This window comes from Ictidomys tridecemlineatus, chromosome 9, assembly GCF_052094955.1.
Source record: "Ictidomys tridecemlineatus isolate mIctTri1 chromosome 9, mIctTri1.hap1, whole genome shotgun sequence".
Classification (NCBI taxonomy): Eukaryota; Metazoa; Chordata; class Mammalia; order Rodentia; family Sciuridae; genus Ictidomys; species Ictidomys tridecemlineatus.
This window is the reverse complement of record NC_135485.1, coordinates 130,039,775-130,065,349: the sequence shown is the minus strand read 5'-3', so window position 1 is coordinate 130,065,349 and position 25,575 is coordinate 130,039,775. Positions and strand designations below refer to the sequence as shown.

Below are 25,575 nucleotides of genomic sequence, written 5' to 3'. Positions count from 1 at the left end.
TTAGTTGTATATGGTTATAGTGAAGTATGTTCTTGCAACAAGAGAATATAGTAGTTTGGGATATTTGAAAATGAAAATAATGTCAAAAAAGTCACAGCTGATTTTTTTAAACAGACTTGCTTGGTAATACGAAAAGGAATAATTTCTTAATTTCATAAGTAATACTTGGCTAATGTAGAAATTGGAAAATACCTATAGAAAAGAAAATATAATTCTACCTAGAGCGTATCTAGAGTTTACCTTATTAACATTTGGGCACATATATCCTTAGAAGTTTTCCTAGGTTAAATGTGTTTCTCCATTTTCCTCCTAATTTGGGTCATAGCAAACATTCTGCAGCATTTTCCCTCACATCCAACAGAATTATTCATTTGGGCAAGAAACACTTCCTGAACACCTGTGCTGTTTACTAGACATTGTCCTGTGGTAATTACGTGGTATTTAGCAAAACATTATAGCTCCTACCCTTGTCAAAGTGCAGGATTTTTTTTTTCAGTATCTTTTAATTCATAAACATCACTCAATAATAATTTGTTACACTTAATAATGCAAGTTGATGATTTTAATCGTTTCCCACATGCTAGATTGCATTCACGGAGTGGATTGAACCACCCAAACGCGAAAGAAAAGCCAACTATGCTGTTGATGCCTATTTCAGGGAAGCTCTTCGTGTTAGTGAACCTAAAGCACCCAAGGTGAGTTGACATAGCATCAAAGTATCTTAAAATTTGAAAATATAAATTATTTTTTAACATTCTTGCAATAAAATAAGATTGAATATTATACTTTGTATGCTTTTTATAGAATATCCTCTTCAGATTTTAATTAACACTTTTTAAAATTAATTTTTAAGTTGTGTGTTTAAAATTTGATTAATGTCAGTTCAGTTTTATTGAAAGATATACTGAGTTGCTTGGAGAATTGGCTGTTATGATTTATGAAATGAGAGAACTAAGTGTAGTTTTTTTTTTTAATGGACAACCTTTTTTTTTTCTTTCTTTTCTTTTTTTTTTAGGCTCCACGACCTCCAAAACAACCCAATGTTCAGGATTTCCAGTTCTTTCCCCCACGTTTGTTTGAATTACTGGAAAAAGAAATTCTGTATTACAGAAAAACTATTGGGTACAAGGTAATTGCAGTTCTCCATTTTGTGTCCTCTTCCACCCTGAAACCATAAAATATATGAACATTAACTATTATTTGTTAAACTATTTTGAGCCTAGTAGGAAAGAATATTATTTATGTATCCTAGCTGTATAGGCCTAGCACATAATGTTTGAATTGTTCTTCATTAAAAGGAAAGGAAAAAACTTTGTTCATGAATAATCTTTATTTTTAATATAATAAATGCAGGGTATTAGTATGTTTTCTCTTGTGATTAGATTGGAATTTGTGAAATGTTATTTAGTTGATTAAGAATGTAATTCATCACATGCTCTTTAAAATATATTGTTTCATGGCATGGGAAAATGTCTTTTAGGTACCTCGAAGTCCTGACCTTCCTAATGCAGCACAGGCACAGAAAGAAGAGCAACTTAAAATTGATGAAGCTGAACCCCTTAATGATGAAGAGTTAGAGGAAAAAGAGAAGCTTCTGACACAGGTATAGTCTTCAATCAATTCAAAAGTTAGTAATTGTTAATTTTATAAAATATCCTGTGAGATCGTGTTGGCATACAAAGTATATTTCTTATACAGAGAGAATAGCTGAACATGGTAAAACATGGATAAATGCTACATTTTAATTGTCATTAGTTGAGGTGGTCAAGAAGATTATAGATTTGCACTTGGTAGAGTGTGTGTGTAATTTTGAACACCTTATTTTCAGTGTTCCCATCTTTCCTGTGAATCTTCCACATTGCTACCAAGTTATTCTCAATTATAAACTTCTGCTTGCTACTTTTAAAACATGGGATTCATTCAAGGTCTTTCAGAGTGCTATTTAACAAAAGCTTTCCTTTACCTTATGTTATTTACTCCTTTTGGTAAACTACAACAGCAAAAATTTCCCCTTTCATACAGCATATTTTACTGTCTCCAACTTTGAGTTATTGCTTGGGTATCTAAGCAATTAGAAACATTTTGTGTAGTATTTGGAAGGATAGGTAAAGTATAATAGCATTTTTCCCATGTTTAATATGCTGTAATGAAATATTTTGTTTCTTTTACTATGTAGGGATTTACCAATTGGAATAAGAGAGATTTTAACCAGTTTATCAAAGCTAATGAGAAGTGGGGTCGTGATGATATTGAAAATATAGCAAGAGAAGTAGAAGGAAAAACTCCAGAAGAAGTCATTGAATACTCTGGTAATTCTTTTGTTATTATAATACATATTTTATAAGTCTTGCAAGAGCTGTTAAAAGTTTCTTGTTTTCTTATTCTGAATAGTTTTGATCAGCTAAAGTTTCCATTTTAGTGCCTTGTTTTGTGCTTTTTTAAAGAATATGAACATATATACACACACACATATATATGTATGTATAAATGTAGAGAGAGAAATACATATTTTTATTGCAGAAGGACACCTTTATTTTATTATTTTTATGTGGTGCTGAGGCTCAAACCCAGTGACTCACATGTGCTAGGCAAGTACTCTACCATGGATCCCCAACCCTAGCCTGACTTTGTGCTTTTTGAAACAAAAAAATGTCTCCCTCCCTGAAATAATTGTCTGTTTTTGTTGTTGTTGTTGTTTTGTTTTCTTTTTTTTAACTATAGCTAAAACTATAGCCAAGAAAGCTAAAATAGACACAAAATAATTGTGCTTTAAAAAATTTTTTTTAGTGTGCTTTAATTTTCAATTTATTATTTCTTTCAGTTCTCAAGTATTAGTATGCTTTTGTTTTTTTGAGGTCAGTTGGAAATGTCAGATTGAATATGTGTAGTTATGCTGTGCTGAGTATGCTTAGAATTTTAGATGAGTGGAAGTTTAAAGAGTTGGTAGGTAATTTAAATCATCCATTTATCTCTTCTTTCATTTAAGGAAATTGAAAAATTATAAGTGACTTGCTTTCTAGTATTAAGTGTGGGATAACTGGGAATGTTTCTTAGTCCTTTGCAAATAAATTACAACAAGTTAACATGTATGCTTCCTCCACTCATCCCATCTGACCAACTTTTATTCTTTTAAAGCTGTGTTCTGGGAAAGATGCAATGAGCTCCAGGACATAGAAAAGATTATGGCTCAGATTGAAAGGGGAGAGGCAAGAATTCAGAGAAGAATAAGTATCAAAAAAGCACTTGATACAAAGGTACTTTGTATGTTAATAAAAATTGTACTATCTATAATATAGGAAAGTTAAAGTAACTTTTTAAAAGGAAAAGCAGTGAAAGTTTTAACATTTAAAATTTCCTCAAAGTAAAGCATTCAAACGTTATAGATGTTATTGTAATTTACCTGAGTAGTATTAGACTGACTTAACCTGGGTCAAAGGTGCCAAGATTGACTCCTTCTTAAGTAGTGTAAGGAAGTCTGAGTCTGTATTTCTCTTTGTAATAATAATAAGGACTATAAAGGCTTGAGAACACAAGTTATATAATGCATTTGAGGTTTTCTGGATAGAAAATTTTGATTTGAGATATAATATTTCAAGCTAATTAGAGTAAAGCTGAATTTGGAATAAAATTATGTAGGATTTGTATTTTATATATAATATCTTTTATAGATTGGACGGTACAAAGCACCTTTTCATCAGCTGAGAATATCATATGGTACTAACAAAGGAAAAAACTATACAGAAGAAGAGGATCGTTTTCTCATTTGTATGCTTCATAAGCTTGGGTTTGACAAGGAAAATGTTTATGATGAATTGCGACAGTGTATTCGCAATTCTCCTCAGTTCAGATTTGATTGGTTTCTGAAGTCCAGAACTGCAATGGTGAGTGCTCAGGATTTTTGTGTAGTGTAGCAGAGTTTAGACTGAAAGTCCTTTTAAGGTAACTTAAAATGTTACCTTAAAAGGACTTGTTGATATATCGTAATTTTTTGGTACTGTCAGAAGTTAAACCATTTTCTTAGAAAACTAATCACATCCACATTTTAAAAATCTAGCATCATAAAATGTTTATTGGTCTAATTCTTTAATATGCATTTTTTAACATTGTAATATATGATAGAACTAATTTTTGATAGTAATGTTAATCTGGTACAAAGTGGGAGGCAATGTTGCCATCAGTTTCAACTTCTGAATGTGATGTCTTTGATTTTGAAAGTGGACATATTTCTGTAGAAAGACTTTTTGCATGCAGGCATTTGTACATCAAAATACTGAATCTGGGTTATTTTTAAATGACTGAATGTAGTAAGGCACTATTTTTTAGTACTGATTTAATGCTCAGTTTTGTTTTTATTTCCAGTGCCTGGCTGTATCTGACTAATGTTCTCCATTTCTAACAACCTAAAATTAGAATTCAAAAAAGTTTAGCTTTGGTGGATTGATCCTTTTCTTCCATTGTTTCATCACCTTTGAACTTTTAACCTTAACTAGTGTTTTGCAACATGATGAAAATGTAAAAATAGGTTCTCTGGTCTTAGGTTTGAGACATGCTAGGAGAAGCAAACTCTAAATATGTAGTAGGATTTCTCAGAGTATTTGAGGTATATTGCCACTCTACATGACACTGGGTACTGTTCAGTGTTTTTATATTTGATCAATGGAAAAAAATTTTCACAGGGTAACAAGAAGGGCTACTATTTTGTGATACCCAAATTAGGGTAATGTTGTAATTCACATGGATCTACTTTGAAGGTAAAAAAACACTATATAAACATGTAATTAGGTGGAAGCTCTTCAGTGTCTTTTTAAGTAGAAACAGTTTGATGATTAATTAGGAATAATGATTGTATAGTGTCTGTTATGAGAGACAGAGTGTCACATACCACATAATACTATGGTCTAAAAACTGCATTACTTTCTAGCATGTCTCTTATTAAAGCACACAAAAGTCATGATATATATAGCCCCTTGCTGATAAATAATTCTTGTCTAGAAGCCCAGAGGATTTATACACATATTTGTAATACATTGATACAGCTGTTAAAGGAAACAATTTTAATGTTATTACCTTCTATCTCTATATGTTATTGCACATATTTCTAAGCTTTGTATGGTATCTTCTATGTAGTATTTAAATTATTGTATCGTGGTTGTCTATGTAAAAGTTTATTACAGGAACAGAGTTACTTTTGCTCCGTAAGTAATGGAGTTGTTACCATTGATTCAGATGGATTTAGGTTTCCTGAAGTGTTTACTACTCCATTAGACTTAAAACCCTTTCTGGAGGATGTGTAGATTGCTAGACAGAGAGGTAGAACTCATAAGGCTTCCATGGTCATTTTTTCAAAATTGGGAAAGGTAGCATGAGCTACTTTTACTACTTTAATTCTAATAATGCCTTTTTTTCTTTTCTTTTTTTTTTTTTTTTTTGCGGGGGCGAGGAGGTACCAGGGATTAAACTGGGGCACTTGACCACTGAGCCACATTCACAGCCTATTTTTGTATTTTATTTAGAGACATGGTCTCACTGAGTTGCTCAGAACTTCGCTTTTGCTGAGGATGGGTTTGAACTCATATTCCTCTTGCCTCACCCTCCTGAGCCTCTGGAATTATAGGTGTGCGCCACCACACCAGGCTCTGATAATGCTTTGAAGTGAAAGGTTATGCATATGTTAACGTTCCAGCTGATTTTCACCTTCAGATTATGCATTATTGATTTTTAAAAATTTTGTGGTATAAATAGCATGGAGTTCTCAGTCATAGTAAAGTTAACAGTTATTGCATATATTTGCATATATTCTGAGATGTTCGTTTTCACTGCTTCAGTTTCTAAATGTAGGAAGGATTTGTGAAGAGTATTCACCCGTATGATGTAAAAACATCACATAACTTTTTTAAATCCTCAGCATGGACTCTACATGAAAATAAATTTCTTTTGCTTGTTTTTGTTTAAACTGTCAGTTTTTTATGAGTGATTTTATATTCTACTAAGACATAACCTTAGTTTAAAAATTGAAATTAGAACAACTTATAGATGGAAAATATAAGCTTATCATGTAATTATGTTTATAACTCAGGAACTCCAAAGGAGGTGTAATACCTTAATTACTCTAATTGAAAGAGAAAACATGGAACTAGAAGAAAAGGAGAAGGCAGAGAAAAAGAAAAGAGGACCAAAGCCTTCAGTAAGTATTCATGAGTATGTGATGGTGTACAGACCATGTAAAGTTCATTATTTTCTTTTTAAGTATTTGAATATTACTTGACTATCATTAATGTGTTAGTTTTTTCATTTTTTAATGTTTTGTTTTTTAAAATAATAGTTAAATTCTTTGAAAGTATAAATGAAACTTCACTATACTGTATAGGGAAAATCATGTTATCTTATTTAGGGGCTCCTGAAGATCTGCAAAGGTATGTCTCATGGATGCCCAGAGTGCACAGTCGTTTGGGGAATACAGGTCATAATTTTAGAATAATTTAAGAAATATTAGGAAAACAATGGCATCACAACCCTTGCTTTTAGCTTTTAACTTTTGGTTTATTGTCCTAGTGAGATCTTAGCAATGTTAAGATAAGCATTATAAAGGGAAAAAAATTACTTTGCTACTTAATAATATGATTATTTGGGGACTTGATAGTCTGGGGGGAAAAATTCTTGTACTTAACTGTTACTATGTAGCAGTGATAACTAAAGTGCCATCATATGTCTATTTCATGTTGGTATTAGTCTTGCCATGAAAAATAATCCTTCTGTTTGTTTGTAGACACAGAAACGTAAAATGGACGGAGCACCTGATGGCCGAGGAAGAAAAAAGAAACTGAAACTATGAATGCATATTTGTTTCATAATCACTAACTTTAAACCAGTAGTTCTTTAATTTACGGGTCTTCATAAGATGTACTGTACAATGCTCAATTGTTATGTCATTCAAAGACATCAGGTTCATCTGTTTACTGAGCTAGAAATATAGTATGTAGTTTCACTTTTTTAAATGCAACAGCTGTGCTGAAATTTTTTTTATCGTTAACACTTGAAGTAATAAAATAGGCTTCATTTATTAATAAATGTTTCATTTGATTTATTTTTCTATTATAGTTCCATTTGTGAAGATTGTGATTTTTTTGTTTATCCGCTATGATTTGTACACTTGTAAGGCTTTAAAACAAGCAAACAAGTAAAAAAAAAAATTGCAAATAACATTTGTCCCTTCAGTCTTCACTTGGTTGTGTAATTGTTTTAATTCACTTTGCCTTTGCAGAAATTTGGGTATTTTCTTTGTAGTGCTATTGAGTTTCATCTGGAAAGATTATGTAAATTGCATTCTCCTTGCTTATTATAGAATGGGGAAAAAGGCAAGTCAAATTATCATTAATTTTTATGCATATTTCTGTTATGCTTTCTGGTTTTATAGTTGGTTCTGAAGCGAATATGCCCTATTCTGTTGGAAGAATGGCCTTTTAGTTGTATAGCCAAAGACATTTAGTATTTTCTGGTTCCTTAAGGTGTTGTACCATTTTGTAAAAGGAATATTATTATTATTATTTTTTTTAAGTATTTGGTAAATATTTTGACAAATAACCTTCTGAAACAGCCACAATTTAGAAAGATAATGTCAGAACTAAGGTGATTTTTTTTTTTTAATTTAGAAAGACCCAACTACAATAAGGTGTGAATTTGTCATGTTGTTAAAATTGGTAACAAAGTGTATTCACTCCCAGTTTATAGTATTTTTTGAGTTTTAGAGTAAATGAAAATTTTATTTTATTATATTTTAAAATAATTTCTAAGGGTTAGCAGCAAGACTGAGTATAATTCCAGTTTTTATTTTCTATGGAACAGACTTGATAAACTGGAGACCCTGAAGCAGGAATACCCAAACGGTAGTGTCAGGATTTTAGCTGTACCAGAGGCCTTTATGTGCTACACATAATTTGTATAAAGTTTTATATGTGCAAATTGGGTACATAAACAGTTCTCCATTTTTCTAAGGGAATGCAATAAATGTAGCATCGTGAATAAATATAACTTTTATAATCCTCAAAGTGGTCTTTTCTTTCCATTAAAAGTTTTTTTTCTCACTTAATTTTCCACTTTTTTCCCCTTAGGACATTCTCTCTTTCCCTATACTTAGATTGCTTCCTCTCATATTTCTATTAGATATTTTCATCTGTTCATATATAATTGAAAATTCTGATTGATTACTTTTACTCATACTGCATAATTTTGTGAAATATGGGATTGCTGATGCTAACATCAAACAAAACAGTTTTTATGGTAAATTATAGAGTAGTTTGAATTTATTACATGTTCCCCAAACTAAATTGACTTCTAAAACAACATTGGATTCTTAAATAAGAGTTGTGACCTCATTTTAGAAAAAAATAATTGGGGGGAAAAATGCAAGGCTGAAAGAAAACTATAGAGGTCACTAAAGTCATGTTTTTCAGAGAAAGAAAAATTGGGAGGAGTTAAAAGAGAAATATAGACTGAATTAAATACTAGTCCTTGAGAGCTTGCAGACTCAAATATAAAATAAATTAATATGAAGAAAAGTGGACTTGGGAAAAGCATGAAAACTAATAAAGCCTGTATTTAGCATTGCAGTTTTGCCAATACAGGCGATAATTATTTCATCAGTGAATGTAGATATCACTGTTGCATGTTCATCTAGAATGAAATAAGTCACATTTTTATTTACTATTTAAAGGAAGGAAAAATGGTAACTAAGTTCAAATTACCCCTCTATCTTAAAGAACTAACTGTGAAGATAGACTGAAAATTGAAAAACAAGCCTATCCCATACTGGTAGGATGGTGCCTGAAGTAAACCCAGAAGAGCCAGTGTTGACATAGTAATGACATAGTGATGTGTTTCAGCATCTATTATCTAGAATATTTCATTTACTTAATGAGTAAGACTGTGTATATAATTTCTGTTGGGAAGGTAATGTCTGTTACTACTAAATAAAATGCAATTGTTATTTTCTACTCCCAATATAAATGTTAATTTTAAAAAGAATGGAAAATGTTCCAATAACAAACTTTATTTTTAAATATGCATAATGTTACAGCAATGCTTATGTGCGTTTATTATGACGAATTAAAATTATTAGGAATTCTGCACTAATCAGTCATAATTAATAGTTGTATTCATGGACATCTAAATATTTTTTCTCTTACAAGATTCTAAAGTGTCTAGTTAAATGTATTGATAGAATTCTAGTATCTAGTTAAGAGTTAAAAAGTATTAGCAAAAAGGAATATAAGTATTTGACACACAACCAATTAATCTACTGATTTGTTGGTAGGTTTCAAATTTTCTTAAATAGAATCCTATTATATGGTGTTGGATTCCATATTTATACAGTATTTTAAAAAGCCATGTCAATTTTGTTTTTCCCTTTAGAGATTTGCAAGTCCTTAGTTCACATAATGTTCATTAACTCCCGTGCTGAAAAGCCTACAGTCCTTAATATTTGACACTTTTTCTTATGAAGTATTTCTGTGGGTGAATGAATTCACTAGGCAGACTCAAGTTGTAGGAGTTGAAAAAATATGAAGAGGTTTAACTCAAGTGAACTCAAAATAATGCACTTGTTTCAGACATAGTAAAATAGTTTTTTTTTTTCCTTCTATGACCATTTTAAAGAAAGAAGCAGCACTTTATAAACTTGTATTTCAGTATATTTGGACCTAAACTGCCTGGGGCCTCATGTAGTCACCTAGGTAAACCTTGACAGGCGCAGTGCTTGGGTAGCGCTTTACTATCTTCATGTATGCTTTCCCTTAAAACCACCTTTGTAGCTTACAACTTGGGCATTAACTCAACATTACAAGTTTTACTAGAAAAAGTCACTAAGTATAGTGTGTTTTGAAAATTGAGGTCATAGTAATCCTCTGGGCCTACCAGGGATATGTCATAAAACCTTTACCTGGGAGTTTGTTAGAAATGTAGAACTTTGGGCCTCGTGCCAGAGCTGAATTAGAATCAGTCTTTTATCACCTCAAAGGTGTTCAATATGAGCAATAAAATTTAAAAAGCTTGGGGCTGGAGTTGTGGCTCAGTGGTAGAGTATTCACCTAGCATGCATGAGGCACTGGGTGCTATCTTCAGCACCAAATAAAAATATTGAGTCTGCCTAAAACTAAAATATTTTAAAAATTTAAAAAGCTTTGTTTTAAGATATTTTGCCAAAGCAAAATGAAACCAGACATTTTCAAGATTAACATGGTGATCAAGTTAATACGGATCTTGGGGTGGATGTTGCCTGAACCTAGGGCCTTTTGTACTTTTCCACTGAGCTATTCTCCTTGTGTCAACCTGGATTTTTAAAAAATGTATGATGAATATTTCAGAATGCATTTTCTTGAATTTATGCAGATTTACCAGGGTCTCTTTTTATATACTAGCTTTTAAGTCATAATATCTTAATTATATCAAAGATTAATTTGTCCAGTGTGTCCTAAGACTAGCAACAGTGGCAACAACTGGGAGCTTGCTAAAAAAAATTCTCTTGGGGCTCCTGGTATAGGTCAGTGATAGAGCTCCTGAGGGGACATGCTTAGCATGTAAGAGGCCCTGGTTCAGTCCCTAGCATCAAAGAACAAACCCAGAAAACCTCTTCAGTCCATACTCAGATTCCTGAATCAGAATTTCTGTGGGCAGGGCCTAGCAATTTAAGCTGTCCAAGTAGTAATGAATCAGAACATCTCAATTTTATCTATTGGTTATTGTTTTCCTTTTTAAAAGTGGAATAAGTGGTACAGAACTTTTCATCATCAGTTGCTCAAATTTACAAATCAGTGTATCATAAAATGATGCTGTGCAAGTAAGTGATGAAATGATGGCCAAACAACATTTGGTAGACTGTTGCATTGTAAGCCACTTTATTACAGAAGTGACAAATGATGGTTAAAGAATTAGACTTGCTGACACAATGACTTTGGATGTTTGTCTAGTTTCTTTCACAGGAGGGATACTTTTTTTTTTTGTCTTACTGAGGATTGAAAGCAAGGGCACATTACTACTTAGCTACATCTACCCAGACCTTTTTATTTTTTATACTGAGATGGGATCTTGCTAAAGTTGCCCAGTTTGGCCTTGAACTTGTGATTCCCTCCTGAGTCTCCCTTGTAGCTAGGGCTACATGTACCTCTGTCCCTAGCCAGGAAGGACAGTTTTTAAGTCAAAATATGTACAAGTAATTCTCAGGCACATCCTGCTGTATATCTCACATGATCTATCGAAGTCAGAAGTTTATGTTCCCATATTGATGCATTAGGCATGGGCAGGCTATTCAATATCTGTAGGTATTTTTCATTACTGTAGAAAGGTTACAGTCTGGGTGCTATTAATGTTGAATTTTTTTTTTTTTGTCTTGAGTTCCAAACTGTATAAATAGGAAGAAAGTCAGTAATATAGTATATAGCCTGAGAATAAGACACCAAATCTTCCCTTCCACCTGGGCAACTATGAAGATCCATACCCAGAACTTGTAGTCCTGTTTGCTCATGAGCTTTGCCCCGTGGGAACACATGAGGACTCAGGACAGCTTTTTTTAGATTGCTTAGAAATGATGTGTTGAACATTAATGTCTCCCTGCCCAATTTTGAGGTACTGGAGATTGATTAGTGCCTCTGGGTCTTGTAAGTTTTTTTTTTTGTTGTTGTTGTTGTTGTTTTTTAAAATCACCTACATCTGGAGATGGAGTTGGCACTCCTGTTGGCCCTTATGTTTTTAAGATTGTGCCCAGAACAAAGAATACAGTGGTCTGATGACAGAATAGGCTTCTCTTCCTAAACCCTCAACAAGCAGTGACTGTAAATTGTGTGGATATAGTACTCTCTTCCAGTTGCCTCCCTTGAAAAAGAAAAGATCTGCTTTGAGGAAGATCACAAAACATGAGAAGTAAACGGTGGGAAAATTGGAGGCTATTGTTAAAATGCATTATAGGACATGTGCCTGAAAGAGGGTAGCAGAGGACAAGCTGAAACCATTAGATCTGTGGCTGTTTTACCACAGGAAATCCTTTTGGTCTGAGGCTCACCAAGCATCAAAATTCACATTGCCAAATTTTCTGATTTGAGTCTTTCATTGAGCTTTATCCTACAGGTGATATGAGGTGTTTGATTTTAGTTTTTAAACTCTAGTACTATAAAAGAATAGTCTCAATTTACTTCTCCCTGACTTAAACACTTAAACTTTTGATTTAAAAAATTAGCATTAAATCAATTTCATAAATGTGTTCAACATACCTCTTTGACCAGCCATGTTGTTTGCCAGTAGCAACAATATTCTTTGGTTGTAATTCCCCTCTGTGTCCCTAAGGTAGTAGGCTACTGGCAATAGAGTGAACATGAACAAGAATTATTGGGATTTTGGACCTGTAGAGTAGTGAGGGTAAGTTGGCCAAACAGCCATATTCCTTATTTTCTGGATTGTATTTGGGAATGTGCCCATCTTCTGTATACATGGGAATATCCCACATTGAGAGTCACCTACATTTTCGTTGTTTTTGTGCTAGGAATGGAACCCTGGGCCTCACAGGCTGGGCAAGTGCACTGCCACTGAGCCACACTCCCAGCCTCTAAATTTTGAACTTGAGGAGGTGATTAATTCTCTAGCATCCAAGATGTACGGGTCTTACTGGTCCGATGCCAATGCTTAATATTGTATGTCATCCATCTTCAGTAATAAGAGAGACAATGCTGAAGGCTTTGTTGTTTAAACAAGATAATCACCACATTAGCAAAAAGGCTATTAATACACTTGCAAAGTCAATAATTAAGCATATATTTTTCTTTCTCAAGCACACTGTCTTTGAGGGTGTAGATAACCCAAGGGTGTTTTTATGTATATAGGTTGTTTCATAAATTGGGGAAAGAAGTGGAGCTAAATAGAGATTATTTCTTCACCTTAAGCTGTTGTGAATTCCTACTTTGATTCATGAGATAAGCTTTTCTTCTTTAGTCACTGAAAATAGAATTTGAATAAAAAGCACTTGATGATAGAAAGTTCTTTTTCATCCCAAACCCAATTTTGTCCTCAAAACAATTTGCTGTGAAACCTTAGGCGCAACTCTGGTGCTGTGCTGGAATTGGAAGGTGGGGGGTCTCACCTACAGAGGCTTAGCATGAAGGTGACCCCAGGAAGGTCAGACCCTAGGAGGACAAAGGTGCCCGGGTGCTGGGGAAGGGCAGATTGCAGACAACAGCAGTCTTTCCAGAGCCCAGTTAACAAGAACACACAATATTCATTAAACATGATAGAAGTTCTGCCCCTTGTTTCAAAAAGCCTAGAAAATTTCAGCACGAATTAAGCACTGCTCCTAGAGACCATGGTATTCCCCTCTTACTGACATTTGAGGGTTTGTTGGTTTTCCTTGCAATGCTGGAGATGGAACCCAAGAACTAGTGTGATAGGTGAGTGATCTACCACGCCATAAGAATTGGTTTGGTGAACTGACCATGGGCAATGAGGGTGGCACATCCCAAACTCCAGGGCACAGAAGCTCCTGTGCTTGGGACCCTTCTGGACCTTGCCCTATGTGCCTCTTCATCTGGCTGTTCATGTGAACTCTTTACTATAAACCAGTAATAGCAAAATACTACGTATTTTCTTGAGTTTTGTGAGCAAATTATCAAACTAACTATCACACCTGAGAAAGGGGTTGTAAGAGCTTGTGACTTGTAGCCAAGCTGGCAGAAGTATCAGAGGTCTGGAGCTTATGTCTGGCGTCTGAGGATGTTGTAGGACACCCAGCAGGTGTCTAGAGAGGTGGAGGATTTGTTGTTGGTGTGGGAGAAAACCAACACATTTGGTGTCAGAACTGTTAAGAGTAGAGCAATGCCTGTCACTTAATTACATTCCTTAATATGTGGATGATGAGTAGCTTAGGGACAGGACTGCATACAACTTCTTTTTTTTTTTTTAATTTATGTTTTAGTTTTCGGCGGACACAACATCTTTGTTCGTATGTGGTGCTGAGGATCGAACCCGGGCCGCATGCATTCCAGGCGAGCGCACTACCGCTTGAGCCACATTCCCAGCCCCCTACAACTTCTTTCTAAATACAGGTTTGCATGGCCCAGGCTGGGATTCCCATGGCTTTTAGACATGGTGCATGTGTTGATGTTGCTTGGAAACAGCAGCACTCTCAAATGGGCTGAGACAGGTCTTCAAGACAGGGTCTCAACTGCTTCCACAAACATTACCTCACAGTCAAACACCAAGTGTCTTATTTTTTGTACTTTCTAGTTTACTTTGCCAACATCAGCAAATTCTGCAGATCTCTCATTGGGTACTAACTTCCTGTGGCTGTTGTAACAAACTGTCCCAAACTTGATGACTTATCACGATAGTCTATCTTTCATAGTTCTGGAGGTCTCCAGAAGTCCCTGGGCCAAAGTCTAGGCCTTGGCAGGGCTGACTCAGAGCATTGTGAGGCTTAGGAATATATCTGAGAGTTATCCTGGCCCATGTATATTTTGTATATAGCTTTTCCCTAACATTTGTGAAGGGTCTGTATCTTTCTAATATATAGATAAAGTCCAAAACATGATTGTTAAATTTAATTGAGTTTATAAGATTTTTGACCCCAGTAATTGGGCAAATTGTATGATGAGGGAGGATTATATTCTTTTGGTGAATTTGTCTTCCTTCAGAAAAGAATCAGACAAAACTGGAAGGATCTTAGAAGTTGAATCCAAATATCTCATTTCACAGAAGGAGGAGCAAAGTTAAGAGTTACAAAGTAGCTTAGAAAAATGTTTTCTCTGGATGGGAGAAATGAAGTCAAGCACTGAAGCCAGGCCCAGGCAGATGGTGAACAAGGACATCTCCGCCCATCTGTGCAGGTTGCCTACAATAAGAGCCTTTTTACCCCTCCTCCATGTTTGGGAGAAAGACTTCTTGAATGGTTTCTGTTGAACACCAGGTTGGCTTAGAAATAGGTTAATGTCTGAAACACATTTTTACAAGTTATGCACAATAAATACCTCAAAAATAGCAATAGGGTACAAAGATGTGGCTTCATAATAACTTGAAATGATTTATGTGACGTGCGTGAGGTACACTAAAGACTATAAATATTGCCATTCCAAAATTAGTTAAGAACTAATTGGGCAGTTTGAGAACTATGCAAATCTTTAAACTTTCTTTTTTCTCCTCTCGGATACTTATATTTTTATCACCTTGCTGTTTATTACCCTTTTTACAAAGGGGTGCAAAAGCAGGGCTTGTTGATGAAACGACGTCCCTACCAAAGTGGCTCTGATGAAGGGCTGTGGAGGGAAATTGAACAAATGGCCAAGAGGAACTTGTCTGCAAATTTCAGATATCTGCACTCCCATCCAATAACCCAGAAAATTCAAAACAGAATGATGATGATAATAATCATGTGTGTGTATGTTCATAAATGAAGTATTTCATGTTCAGCCTCAATCAGTAAAGAGAGGTCAATCTTTGGTACTCAGTATTGATTTAATTGACAATAAAGGGTTTTACTGGTCTTAGAAACAAAGTAAAAGAAAATAGAAATAGGACAACAAAAGCACAGTCTCACTTATTGTGGGCTCAGTCCATTCTTTGAATATACATATTTTTATCTCCATGCAGTTGCATAAACTATTTTTGCACATATCACCAAAACTATAACACCAATGGCACTACAACAGCACTACTATCCCAGAGTTGCAAAGCTCTAGCGACAGTGGAGCTTTATTCTGTGGTGGGGACACATGTTTTGGCTGCTTATATTTCTCAGGAAGCCTCTTGGTCAAAGAAACTACAGGCACTCTTCTTTAGTCAGCAATGCTGTCATTGATGATAACGGTGGTTTTATTGGGTTCTCCAAGCACTGCACCAGTAGGCACCTGGAGAAGTAATTCAAACCTCTCTGGACCCTCCAAGACGGGCTGTCCCAAGTCATTGAGGATGGTCACTCGGAATGTCTGCATGTGTACTCCTGGGGCAAAGTCCAGTCTTTGGATGACACCAATATAATCAACTCCAGCTAGGGGCAAGGAAAAGGCACTGGTGAGACTCTAGAATTCATTGTTGTAAGGTATTTTTCAGAGAAAAATGAAATGGCTCATCAACTCTGCAGCATTTGCCTTTGTCCTCAGCACCCACTCAAAATCATATTGTGGGCTCAATCCCTAGAATGGGTAAATTTTCATATCCTGCCAAATGCCATATATATAGTTCCTCATCCCATGTCCATGTGCTATCCTTGACTCGCACATCATTTTCCAATCAGTGAGTGTGGCATGTCATTTTCCAATCACTTTCACAAAGAATGCACTGAATATAATAAAAGTTCTCTGAGGGATGCTTCAGTTAGAAATAAAAGGGTTTCCTTTTAAAATTTTTAACCTGGAAGCTAACCATTATGAATTTTATTTTGATGTGTTTTCACTCATTCACCTTTGCCAGACATCTGGTTTAACTGTGCAACTTTCTGCTCAGTTTTACTCAGCCATAGAGCTTGTGCCTGCCATATTCTGGGTTGTTAATCACTTTTGCAAGCTGCTGCCCCTGACCATATAGCTTCTTTGCTACTTTTTTGAAAAGTCATCACCTGTTATGATACCAACAGTGATAAGTGCTGAACCGAAACTAGAAACCCCCAAGGAACATGAATGTATTAATAATTTGAGGAAGAGAATATTTATATAGTCTCAAGTTAACTGTGCATAAAATGCTTATTAATTGAAAAGAAAACAAGTAACTTTATAGTGGGAAAACCTGGAAGATACCACCTTAATCAAGTGATCAAAATTAACACCTCCTGTAAACAAATTTAAATGGAAAAAGTACAATGAATCAATTGGTCTATTTGTCTTTGGTTCCATGTATATACCTAGAGTAAGAATGACCCTCTATGAAGATTAAAAGAAAGAAAGAGAAATAAATCAAGAGAAAAAGAAACTGGTAAGAATCATTACTGGTTTCATGTACAATGTCCTGAGATAATTCGCTAGAGTTCTAATGTGTGAATTCTTCCAAGTGTAAGTAAAATGGCCATGTTTATTTACTTTAACATTTCTGGATGCATGATGAAACTGGCTTTACATTTTTAATTCATAAATGTGCATTTTACTCTTTGTATGCCTCATCAGTTAGTGCAGCTCTTTAGATTACTGGGTATTATTTACAGGAGTTTTGCTTTTTCTTTGCTTTTGTTTTAAAATATTCTCAGGGGTTTTGGATACACAAGATACTAGTCTGGAGCTATGCTCGCTGTCCATGTCCCAGGAGACCAAAAGGTCCAGCTGCAAATGTGAACATGTAAGTGCAGGGTAGATGGAGCTGCCTTTTCCTTCCTGTTGGGTCCTACTATTCTCAGTTTTCTGCTAAAGCAACTGAGGTCCACAAGAGGGAGTAGTATCCAGAATTGTCCAGCTCTGCTGCTGGAGGTCCTTGTCATCCAAATCAGGAAACACAAAGGTGAATGGGACAAGAGGAGAGGACATGTTGCTGAAAACCAAAGAAAATGCCCCAGAGTCAGATGGAACAACTTCTTTGCTCCAAAGGTCTCAGATGTGACTGGATTCCTCCAGGAGTTGGGACTTGCTCAGCTTTTCTGGGGGTGCCATCATCTGAAATATTCTTTATGAACTGCTTAACTACCTACAAATATTCTGAACTTTAGAAAATTAATCTGAACTTATTAGAAGCAAGTGGGTAATGAATGAATCATAAATGGTGATGTTTGACTATTCTATATATTTTATAGACAGCAGAAATTGTTACATACGCATGTGATCTCTGTGTTCAGGTAGGAGATGCCCATCAAGAAAGGCTAGGCTGGACCCTACTGAAAACGCATATTATAATGTTGTATCCATTCAATGGCTTCTTACCTTCTGCTGACTTCTGCTCAGTCTTCCTTGAGCTTATGGTGACAGATGATGCCTGGGAAAGATCAGCACCTGCTCTCCTGACACACACCTCCACGTAGCCAGCACCTTCATCAACATGATACTCTGCATCCCCAAAGTGCAGGTTAGGCTCTGCAGAGGCACAAAGGACAAAGAATGCTTCCACCTCCCAGGAGAACCCTCTTCTTTGGCCTGGCGTGATTCATCACAACAGCAAGACTTGACAGATCCTACAGGTCCTGTCAATATTTAGCTCAGGGAGAAAAAAAACCCAGAAACTCCCCAGAAGCCATGTCAGAGCGACATGCCATGACTTTGACTCCAGGAAGTACCTGGAGATAAAATCAGTTGGAACCCTATTCATTTTTTTTTTTTTTTTCTGTTTTAAGAGCTCTCTTTGAAAAAGGAGGGGAAATTGGCCAATTGGCTGTAACACGGACAAGTCAGTGATTCGGAAAAGATGGTGGGGAGTTAGGGAGTCTTTTCTTCTGTAGAAACTGTTCTTGATGTTGAGGCAGGGTTCTGAATTTGGGGACTGCTGCTGTGCATTTTCCCAAGGCATTTGGTGATCAGAGACAGACACTAATCCGGGGGGGAGGCAGGATCCTGTTAGCAGAGATGCCAGATGCTTTTTCCCCATAGATGCAGGGAAGTGGCTCCCTGAAAAGAAAGCTGAAGGAGGCCAGAGCAGGTCACGGCTTCGGCAAACGTGTGTCTTCCAAAAGACAGGAGCATTTGACAATGAGTGTTGAGGTTTGGCCAAGCAAATATGCAAATATGCCTGGTTCATTCTGTTCTAAAATGTAGCCTACAAACTTGCCCATTTAAAGATTACAAGGCTTAGCTGTTACACTAGACATATGCTGTCCTAAAAAAATTTTGAAATAAATGTTTTTATTTGAGTTATGACATCTGGAGGCCAATAACCAAAACAAAACAAAACACGTGTCCCCTCTAACCCCCCGCTGCCAAAAAAAAAACATTGAGAAGCAGCTTCCTCTAAGAGGAATGACCCTGAAATTGGAAAATGGAAAATCAAACTTACAGAGATGACACCTTCACAAATATATTTCACAAAGAAGCATATTTGACTTAAACATTTGGAGGGTAAAAATCATATTTAATTTGCTTAGGATGTATTTTAATAGTTTGTAAATGCTGAGAAAAATTTTACTACAACATGCAAGACCTCTCATAATCTGAATTGAGTCCATTTTTTTTCCTGGAATCATCTGCAACTTTGCCCCATACTGTGCCCTGTTTTCCAGTTGCTGTAAACAGCTCACAATGCACCCAGTATAGCAGGTGCTTGGAGCCTCTATCTTTGCTGGTGATGTTGTCTGAGCTAGAGTGCAACAATTTGGCAAATGCTGACTCATGCTTTAAGAATTTGATAGAGTTACCTGTCCCAGGGAAGCCACATTTAACTCTTTCAGGAAACTAAGCATTCTTTACCCCATATCTCTTTAACATTTGGCGTAATTTTACCACTGTGGTAATGGGTTCCGTTTGCCATTTGCAATTGGCAAAGGTGCTAAGGTCATCTCTCTCTTTTTTTTCATATCAAGAACTTCCACTTCATCTCCCCATTCTTGCTAACGATGTTTCTGGTGTCTCCAAGGTTGGGATGGGAGAGGCAGGATAGCGGGAAAGTTCTTTTCTTAATGGGTATCTTCATGGTGATCAATACTCTCTAGTGTTGGAAGATGGAAGAAAAGCTAATTCTGTTTTCCCAGGGCACTTTTGTGGGTTCTTTGGAGACCTGTCCCTCCCATAGTTGGATATCTCTTCTGTGGTCACTATTCTGGCTGGTTATTTAATCCTTTCTCAATTCCTGTGCATTTGGCACCACCTCCGCTGAGGACCAGTCAGCCCTCTAGATGGCGCTTTTGGCCAAGACTTAAGATAAGCCCAAGCTTGTGGCTCTTTTTATGAGCAGCTCAGGTCTAATTGATGGCACCTTCCTGCCTCCTTTGCCTTGATAAATTCTAGGAATACTGCTTAATACCAATGCAGTCTCTTTTGTTTGCTCATTTGTGACAGCAGCTAACTAGCTTATCTCCCACACAGCGATGTTTCAGGCAGAGCCAGACTCCAGTCCACCTGTTCTCCATGCACATGACTTTTTTTTTTTTTTTTTTTTTTTTTGCAGGTGACACACATGATGTCCCAATTGGTCTCCTTTCTTGATTTAGCAACTCGTAGAAAGGGAAACTGTTGAAGCTACATTCTATCATGGTGTTTTGTGTTCTTATTAAGGCTTATGGACTTCCCAAGTTCAGGAGCCACATCCCATGTCCCTGAATACTTAGTGACACCATGGTCAGAATATTCTCAGCACTCAAGAATTCACTGGAGAATAGATAATTTTTTTAAATTTGTTTTAATTAGTTACACATGACAGTACAATGTTCTTGACATACATTACATTTGTGGAGAATAGATAATTTTAACTAATTTATGAAGTATTTTAAATTTATTACAAAGTTGTTTTAAAATTTGGACAAAGTAACCTGCTTTTGAAAAAAAATTTTTTTTGGAATTTTATTTTATTCATTTATTTATATGTGGTGCTGAGAATAGAACCCAATGCCTCACACATGCTAGGCAAGTGCTCTACCACTGAGCTACAGACCCAGTGTAACCTGCTTTTGACAGAGAAATTATACTGTGTGGGGCTGGGGATGTGGCTCAAGTGGTAGCGCGCTCGCCTGGCATGCGTGCGGCCCGGGTTCAATCCTCAGCACCACATACAAACGAAGATGTTGTGTCCGCTGAAAACTAAAAAATAAATATTAAAAAATTCTCTCTCTCTCTCTCATCTCTCTCTCTAAAAAAAAAAAAAAGAAATTATACTGTGTGGTTGCGGGGAAGGGCAAGGAGCAAGAAAAGATATGAAAAAGTTTGGATCAGTTATGACACTGTTTAAAGGGGGCAGAAGTAAGAACTCACTTCCATCTCCTTATTTTTTTTTTTTTTTTGGTACTAGGGTTTCACACATGCTAGGCAAGTGCTCTACCACGGAGCCACATTCCCAGCCCTCAAGCCTCTGTGAGTAATAAAATATAATATGTGGGAGGAGGATATTGTCAGTTGGAAAAAAATCATTAAACTCCTCTGAGATGCCCCATATTAATTTGTATTAGGAGATTTGTCAGATTGGAGAAAACAGTTCCTAGCACAGTTTTCAGAAAGTCCTTATCTGAGACACTAGCAATGATTCCTCAGGACAGGCAATTAGGAAAGTCTGATTGAAAGTCTGAACATCACACCTGTGTTCAATGAATTCTACAGCCATAGGTATATCTCACTGAAAAGAGAATATTTTTAAAAAGAGAAACCGAGAAAAGCAATATGACAAGGTGAAAAGTAAAGGTCTCAAAAGACACATGGCTATGCTTTAAAAGGAGTTTAGTGTCCATAGTCACACAGAAATTTAATGCCAAGGCTTGTAGAAGAGGTGACAGAAACACTCTGTCAACTTTGAGAAACCACCACAAACAGGATGAGTATCACAAGGTGGGAACTAAAATGCTTTTCCAGTTCCTCATCTAGAATACAGATTCTAGAAATAGACTGGTAAACTTAGTCTTTGGAAAAATTCTAGAGCTACTTATTGGAACAGGTTCTGGATTCTTAGAAAAGAAAGAAAATGCATACGAATCAATTCTGGATCTTTAACATACTGTTTGGGGTGAAATAAAATTCAATCTTTATTTCCCTCCTTCCCTCCCTCCCTCCCTCCCTCCCTTCCTTCCTTCCTTCCTTCCTTTCTTTTTCTTTCTTTTTCTTTCTTTCTTTCTTTTTTTTTTTTGGTACCAGGGATTGAACTCAGGGGCACTTGACCACTGAGCCACATCCCCAGCCCTATTTTGTATTTTATTTAAAGACAGGGTCTCACCGAGTTGCATAGCACCTCACCGTTGCTGAGGCCAACTTTGATCTTGGCAATCCTCCTGCCTCAGTCTCCTGAGCCACAGGGATTACAGGCATGTGGCACAGCACCCTCAATCTTTCTTTTAGTTCAGTTCAACAAACATCTATTGAGCATCCCCTAAGTTTGAATTAAGCAGTATTAAGATGAAGTGGGAGAGGAGAGTGGCAGAAGTGACTTGAGCAGCACCCAGTGATTGGGTATAGGATGCCCTGAAAGCCTAAAGTGTGGAAAGTGGGCAAGGGAGGCACCATAGGAACTCAGCTGAGAATAAGGGAGGAGAAATGATGTTGAGTGGGAGTAGAGAAGGAAGGATGATGAGTTCAGTTACAGAGGTGGAGTCTCAGTTGCCTATGGAATCTCTAAATGGATTGCAGAAACACTATCATGTGTCAATCTAGAATTCAAGAATCTAGCTAGGACTGGAGATGAGATCTGGGAGGGCTAAGCTCAAAGGTTGAGGGCGAAATTTCATATAGGAAAGTATGATCGTCCAATGGGAATGAATAAAAAGAGAATCATGGTGGGGGACATCAACCCTTAGGGAGACAGGTTGACAGACAGGAGCCCTCCAGAAAAGAAATAAACAAATAAGCAAACAAAAAATAATTGGAGACATGGCTGGGTGGGTGGGGGGGCAGTGTGGGGAAGCAGAGAAACAAAGAGAACAGAGAATTTTGGAAAGAATGAGCAGCCCTGGTGTCAATACAGCACGCACATCCAGGAAGATAGCAGTGTGCGAGTGGACAGTGGCAATTAGCAGCAAAAGAATCAAGATGCACCTTAGGACACGGTCAGTGCATGGTGTGAACTGTAGAGCCCAGTGAAAACTCTGCACAAAGGCCCGTTTGATCAACACTGTCTGTTTTTATGCCAGTACTGTACTATTTGACCACTGTGGCTTTGTGAAGCATTTTGAAATCAGAAAGCATGATAGCTTTGCTCTTTTTTCTCAATTGTTTTGGCCATTTGTGGTCTTTTGTGGATCCATAAATATTAAATTGTTTTTTCTATTTCTGTTAAAAACACCATTGAGATTTTGATAGGGATTGCATGGGATCTGTAGATTGCCTAGTATGGGCATTTTTTAATTTTTTATTTTTAAATTTTGAGACAGGGTATCACTAAGTTGTTAAAGCTGGCCTTGAACATGCAATCCTCCTGCCTCAGCCTCCTAAATCACTGGGATTACAAGCATGTGCCTCCATATCCGGCAGTATGGGCATTTTAATTAGTCTGTAATATCTTTCCATGTGTTTTTATCTTTTTAAATTTCTTTCATGACTGTAATTTTCTATATGCTAGTCTTTCAATTCCTAAGTTTATTCCCAAGTATTTATTCATGTTAAAGTTGTTTTTCTAATTCCCTTTTTAGGTGATTCATTGTTGGCATAAAGCAATACTATTGGTTTTTGTATATTAATAGGTAGACTGCCATTTTACATTTATTAGTCCTAACAACTTTTCCTATTCTCTTTTTATCTCCTCTTTCTTCTTTTGTTTTGTTTCTTTAGAGTTTTCTTTATAAAAGATCCAGGGGCGATTTTTCTTTGTTATTTCTAATTTGGATGATTTCTATTTATTTATTTTTTATTGCCTAATTTCTCCGCTTAGGACTTCCAGGATGATCTTGAGTAGAAGTAGAGGGGTTGCACCCTCGTCTTCTTCCTGATCTTACAGGAAAATCTTTCAGTTTTTCACTGTTGAATATGATATTAGCTGTGGGCATTTCATATATGCTCTTTTTCACATTGAGGTAATTTCCCTCTATTATTTGCTAAGGATTTTTTTCTTAATCATGAATTAGTGATAAATTTTATACAATGAACTTTTGTTTTTGCATCTACTGAGACAGTCATGACTTTTCTTCTTCATTCTGTTAATGAAGTGTATTCTTTAAATTGATTTTCAGTGTTGAACCATCCTTGCATTCCAGGGATCAATTCCACTTGGACATAGTGTCTGGTCCTTCTTGGCTGGTGAATTCAGCTTGTTAGCATTTTGTTGATAGTGTTAGCATCAATGTTCATCAGGGATGTTTGTCCTAGTTGTTTTCTCTTGCAGTGTCTTTGGCTTTGTAATCAGGGTACTGCTGGCTTCATAAATGAATTTGGAAATGTTCCATCCTTTTGAATTTTTTGGAAGAGTTTGAGAAGCATTGACAGTAATTCTTTAAATTTTTGGTAGAATTCATCAGTGAAGCTATCTGGTTCTGGGCTTTTCTTTGTTAGGAAGCTTAATTAATGATTCAGTCTCTTACTAGTAATAGGTCTGCTTAGACACTCTATTTTTTCATGATTTGGTCTTGGTGTGTTATTATGTTTCTAGGAATTTATCCATTTCTTCTAGGTTACCCAGTTTATTGAACTATAATTAATTTGTTGGTGTCATAGTATCTTAAGATATTTATTTCCATGGCATCAGCTATAGCAGCTACTCTTTCATTTCTGATTTATGTGTTTGAGTTTTCTCTTTTTATCTTAGTCTAGATAAGGGGTTGTCACTTTTTTATCTTTTCAAAGAATCAATTTTTTCTATTGTTTTTCTCCTTTCAGGGATATTTGTTTCTGCTTGATATTTATTTCTATCATTTTGTAAACTTTCAGCTTAATTTTTTTCTCTTTTTTTTCTCATTCTTTGAGATGCAAAGTAGTTTTGGATCTTTCTTTTTTTAGTGGCAAGTATTTTTGGCTGTAAACTTCCCTCTTGGCATTGCTTTTGCTATATCCTATAAGTTTCAGTATGTTGTATTTTGCTCCCATTTGTCTCAAAGTATTTTTCAATTTCTATTTGATTTTTTTTCTTTGCTCCATTGGGGTTTTCAAAAGTGAACTTCTAAATTTCCACTTGTTTATGAATTTTCCAATTTTATTTTTTTATTTTTGGTATAAGAGATTGAACCTAGGTAAGCTTAATGAATGAGCCCCATTCTTAGTCCTTTTTATTTTTTATTCAGAGACAGGGTCTTGCTAAGTTACTCAGCTCCTTGCTAAGTTGCTAATCATGGGCTTTGAACCCATGATCCTCCTGCCTCAGCCTCCAGAGTTGCTGGAATTAAAGGTGTGCACCTCTGCACCAGGTTCCAATTTTCTTTCTGGTTTTGATTTCTAGTTTCTTTCCTCTGTGGTGGGAAAAGATATTTGGCATGTTTTCAACCTCCTAAAATTTGCTAAAACTTGTGATGTCTACTCTTTAACTGAATCTACTCTTTCCAGGAGAATATTCTGCATGGATTTCACTGTTACTGCTGTTGGGTGGAATGCTTGGTCCATTTGGTCTGTAGTGTTGCTTGGGTTCCCTGTTGGTTTCTCTCTGGTTGTTTCCTCTTTATTGACAGTAGAGTGTTGATGTCTCCCACTACTATTGTGTGGCTATTTTCCCTTTCAGTTCTTTCAATGTTCTCTTAATATATTTCTGTTCTCTGATGGTGAGTGCATATATAATTATTATAACTACCTGGTGAAATGATCCTTTTATCATCCTATAATGCCCTTCTTGTCTGTTGGGTCAGTTTCTAACTAAGAGGTTTTAATTTTGCCTTATTTAAGTACAGCCTCCACTGCCATTTTTTTTCATTACCATTTGTATGGAATATCTGTTGCCTTTCATTACTTTCAGGCTATGTGAGTCCTTCAGTCACTGGTTTTTTTTGGGGGGGGGACGGGAGGGGCGTACTGGGGATTGAACTCGGGGGCACTCGACCACTGAGCCACATCCCCAGCCCAGTTTTGTATTTTATTTACAGACAAGGTCTCA

General features: G+C 36.1%; 2 protein-coding genes across 3 annotated transcripts in view; one reads left to right on the top strand and one right to left on the bottom strand.

Annotated features, from left to right (window-relative positions):
- The window catches only part of Smarca5 (SNF2 related chromatin remodeling ATPase 5), a 32,391-nt gene extending 24,346 nt beyond the window's left edge, over window positions 1–8,045 (top strand). The window contains exons 17-24 of the mRNA XM_005327556.5: window positions 585–695; window positions 1,016–1,129; window positions 1,481–1,603; window positions 2,177–2,309; window positions 3,136–3,254; window positions 3,669–3,881; window positions 6,077–6,184; window positions 6,767–8,045. Of these exons, the coding sequence (XP_005327613.1) occupies window positions 585–695; window positions 1,016–1,129; window positions 1,481–1,603; window positions 2,177–2,309; window positions 3,136–3,254; window positions 3,669–3,881; window positions 6,077–6,184; window positions 6,767–6,832 (987 nt within the window). The 3' untranslated portion in view covers window positions 6,833–8,045. The remainder of the gene's footprint in view (window positions 1–584; window positions 696–1,015; window positions 1,130–1,480; window positions 1,604–2,176; window positions 2,310–3,135; window positions 3,255–3,668; window positions 3,882–6,076; window positions 6,185–6,766) is intronic.
- Window positions 8,046–15,464: 7,419 nt separating this feature from the next.
- Window positions 15,465–25,575, bottom strand: part of Frem3 (FRAS1 related extracellular matrix 3) — a 62,463-nt gene continuing 52,352 nt past the window's right edge. For both annotated transcript variants that reach the window (XM_078022073.1, XM_005327583.4), the window contains 2 exons: window positions 17,868–18,017; window positions 15,465–16,015 (listed from right to left, as the gene is read on the bottom strand). In XM_078022073.1, coding sequence (XP_077878199.1) covers window positions 15,804–16,015; window positions 17,868–18,017 — 362 coding nt within the window. In that variant the 3' untranslated portion in view covers window positions 15,465–15,803. The remainder of the gene's footprint in view (window positions 16,016–17,867; window positions 18,018–25,575) is intronic.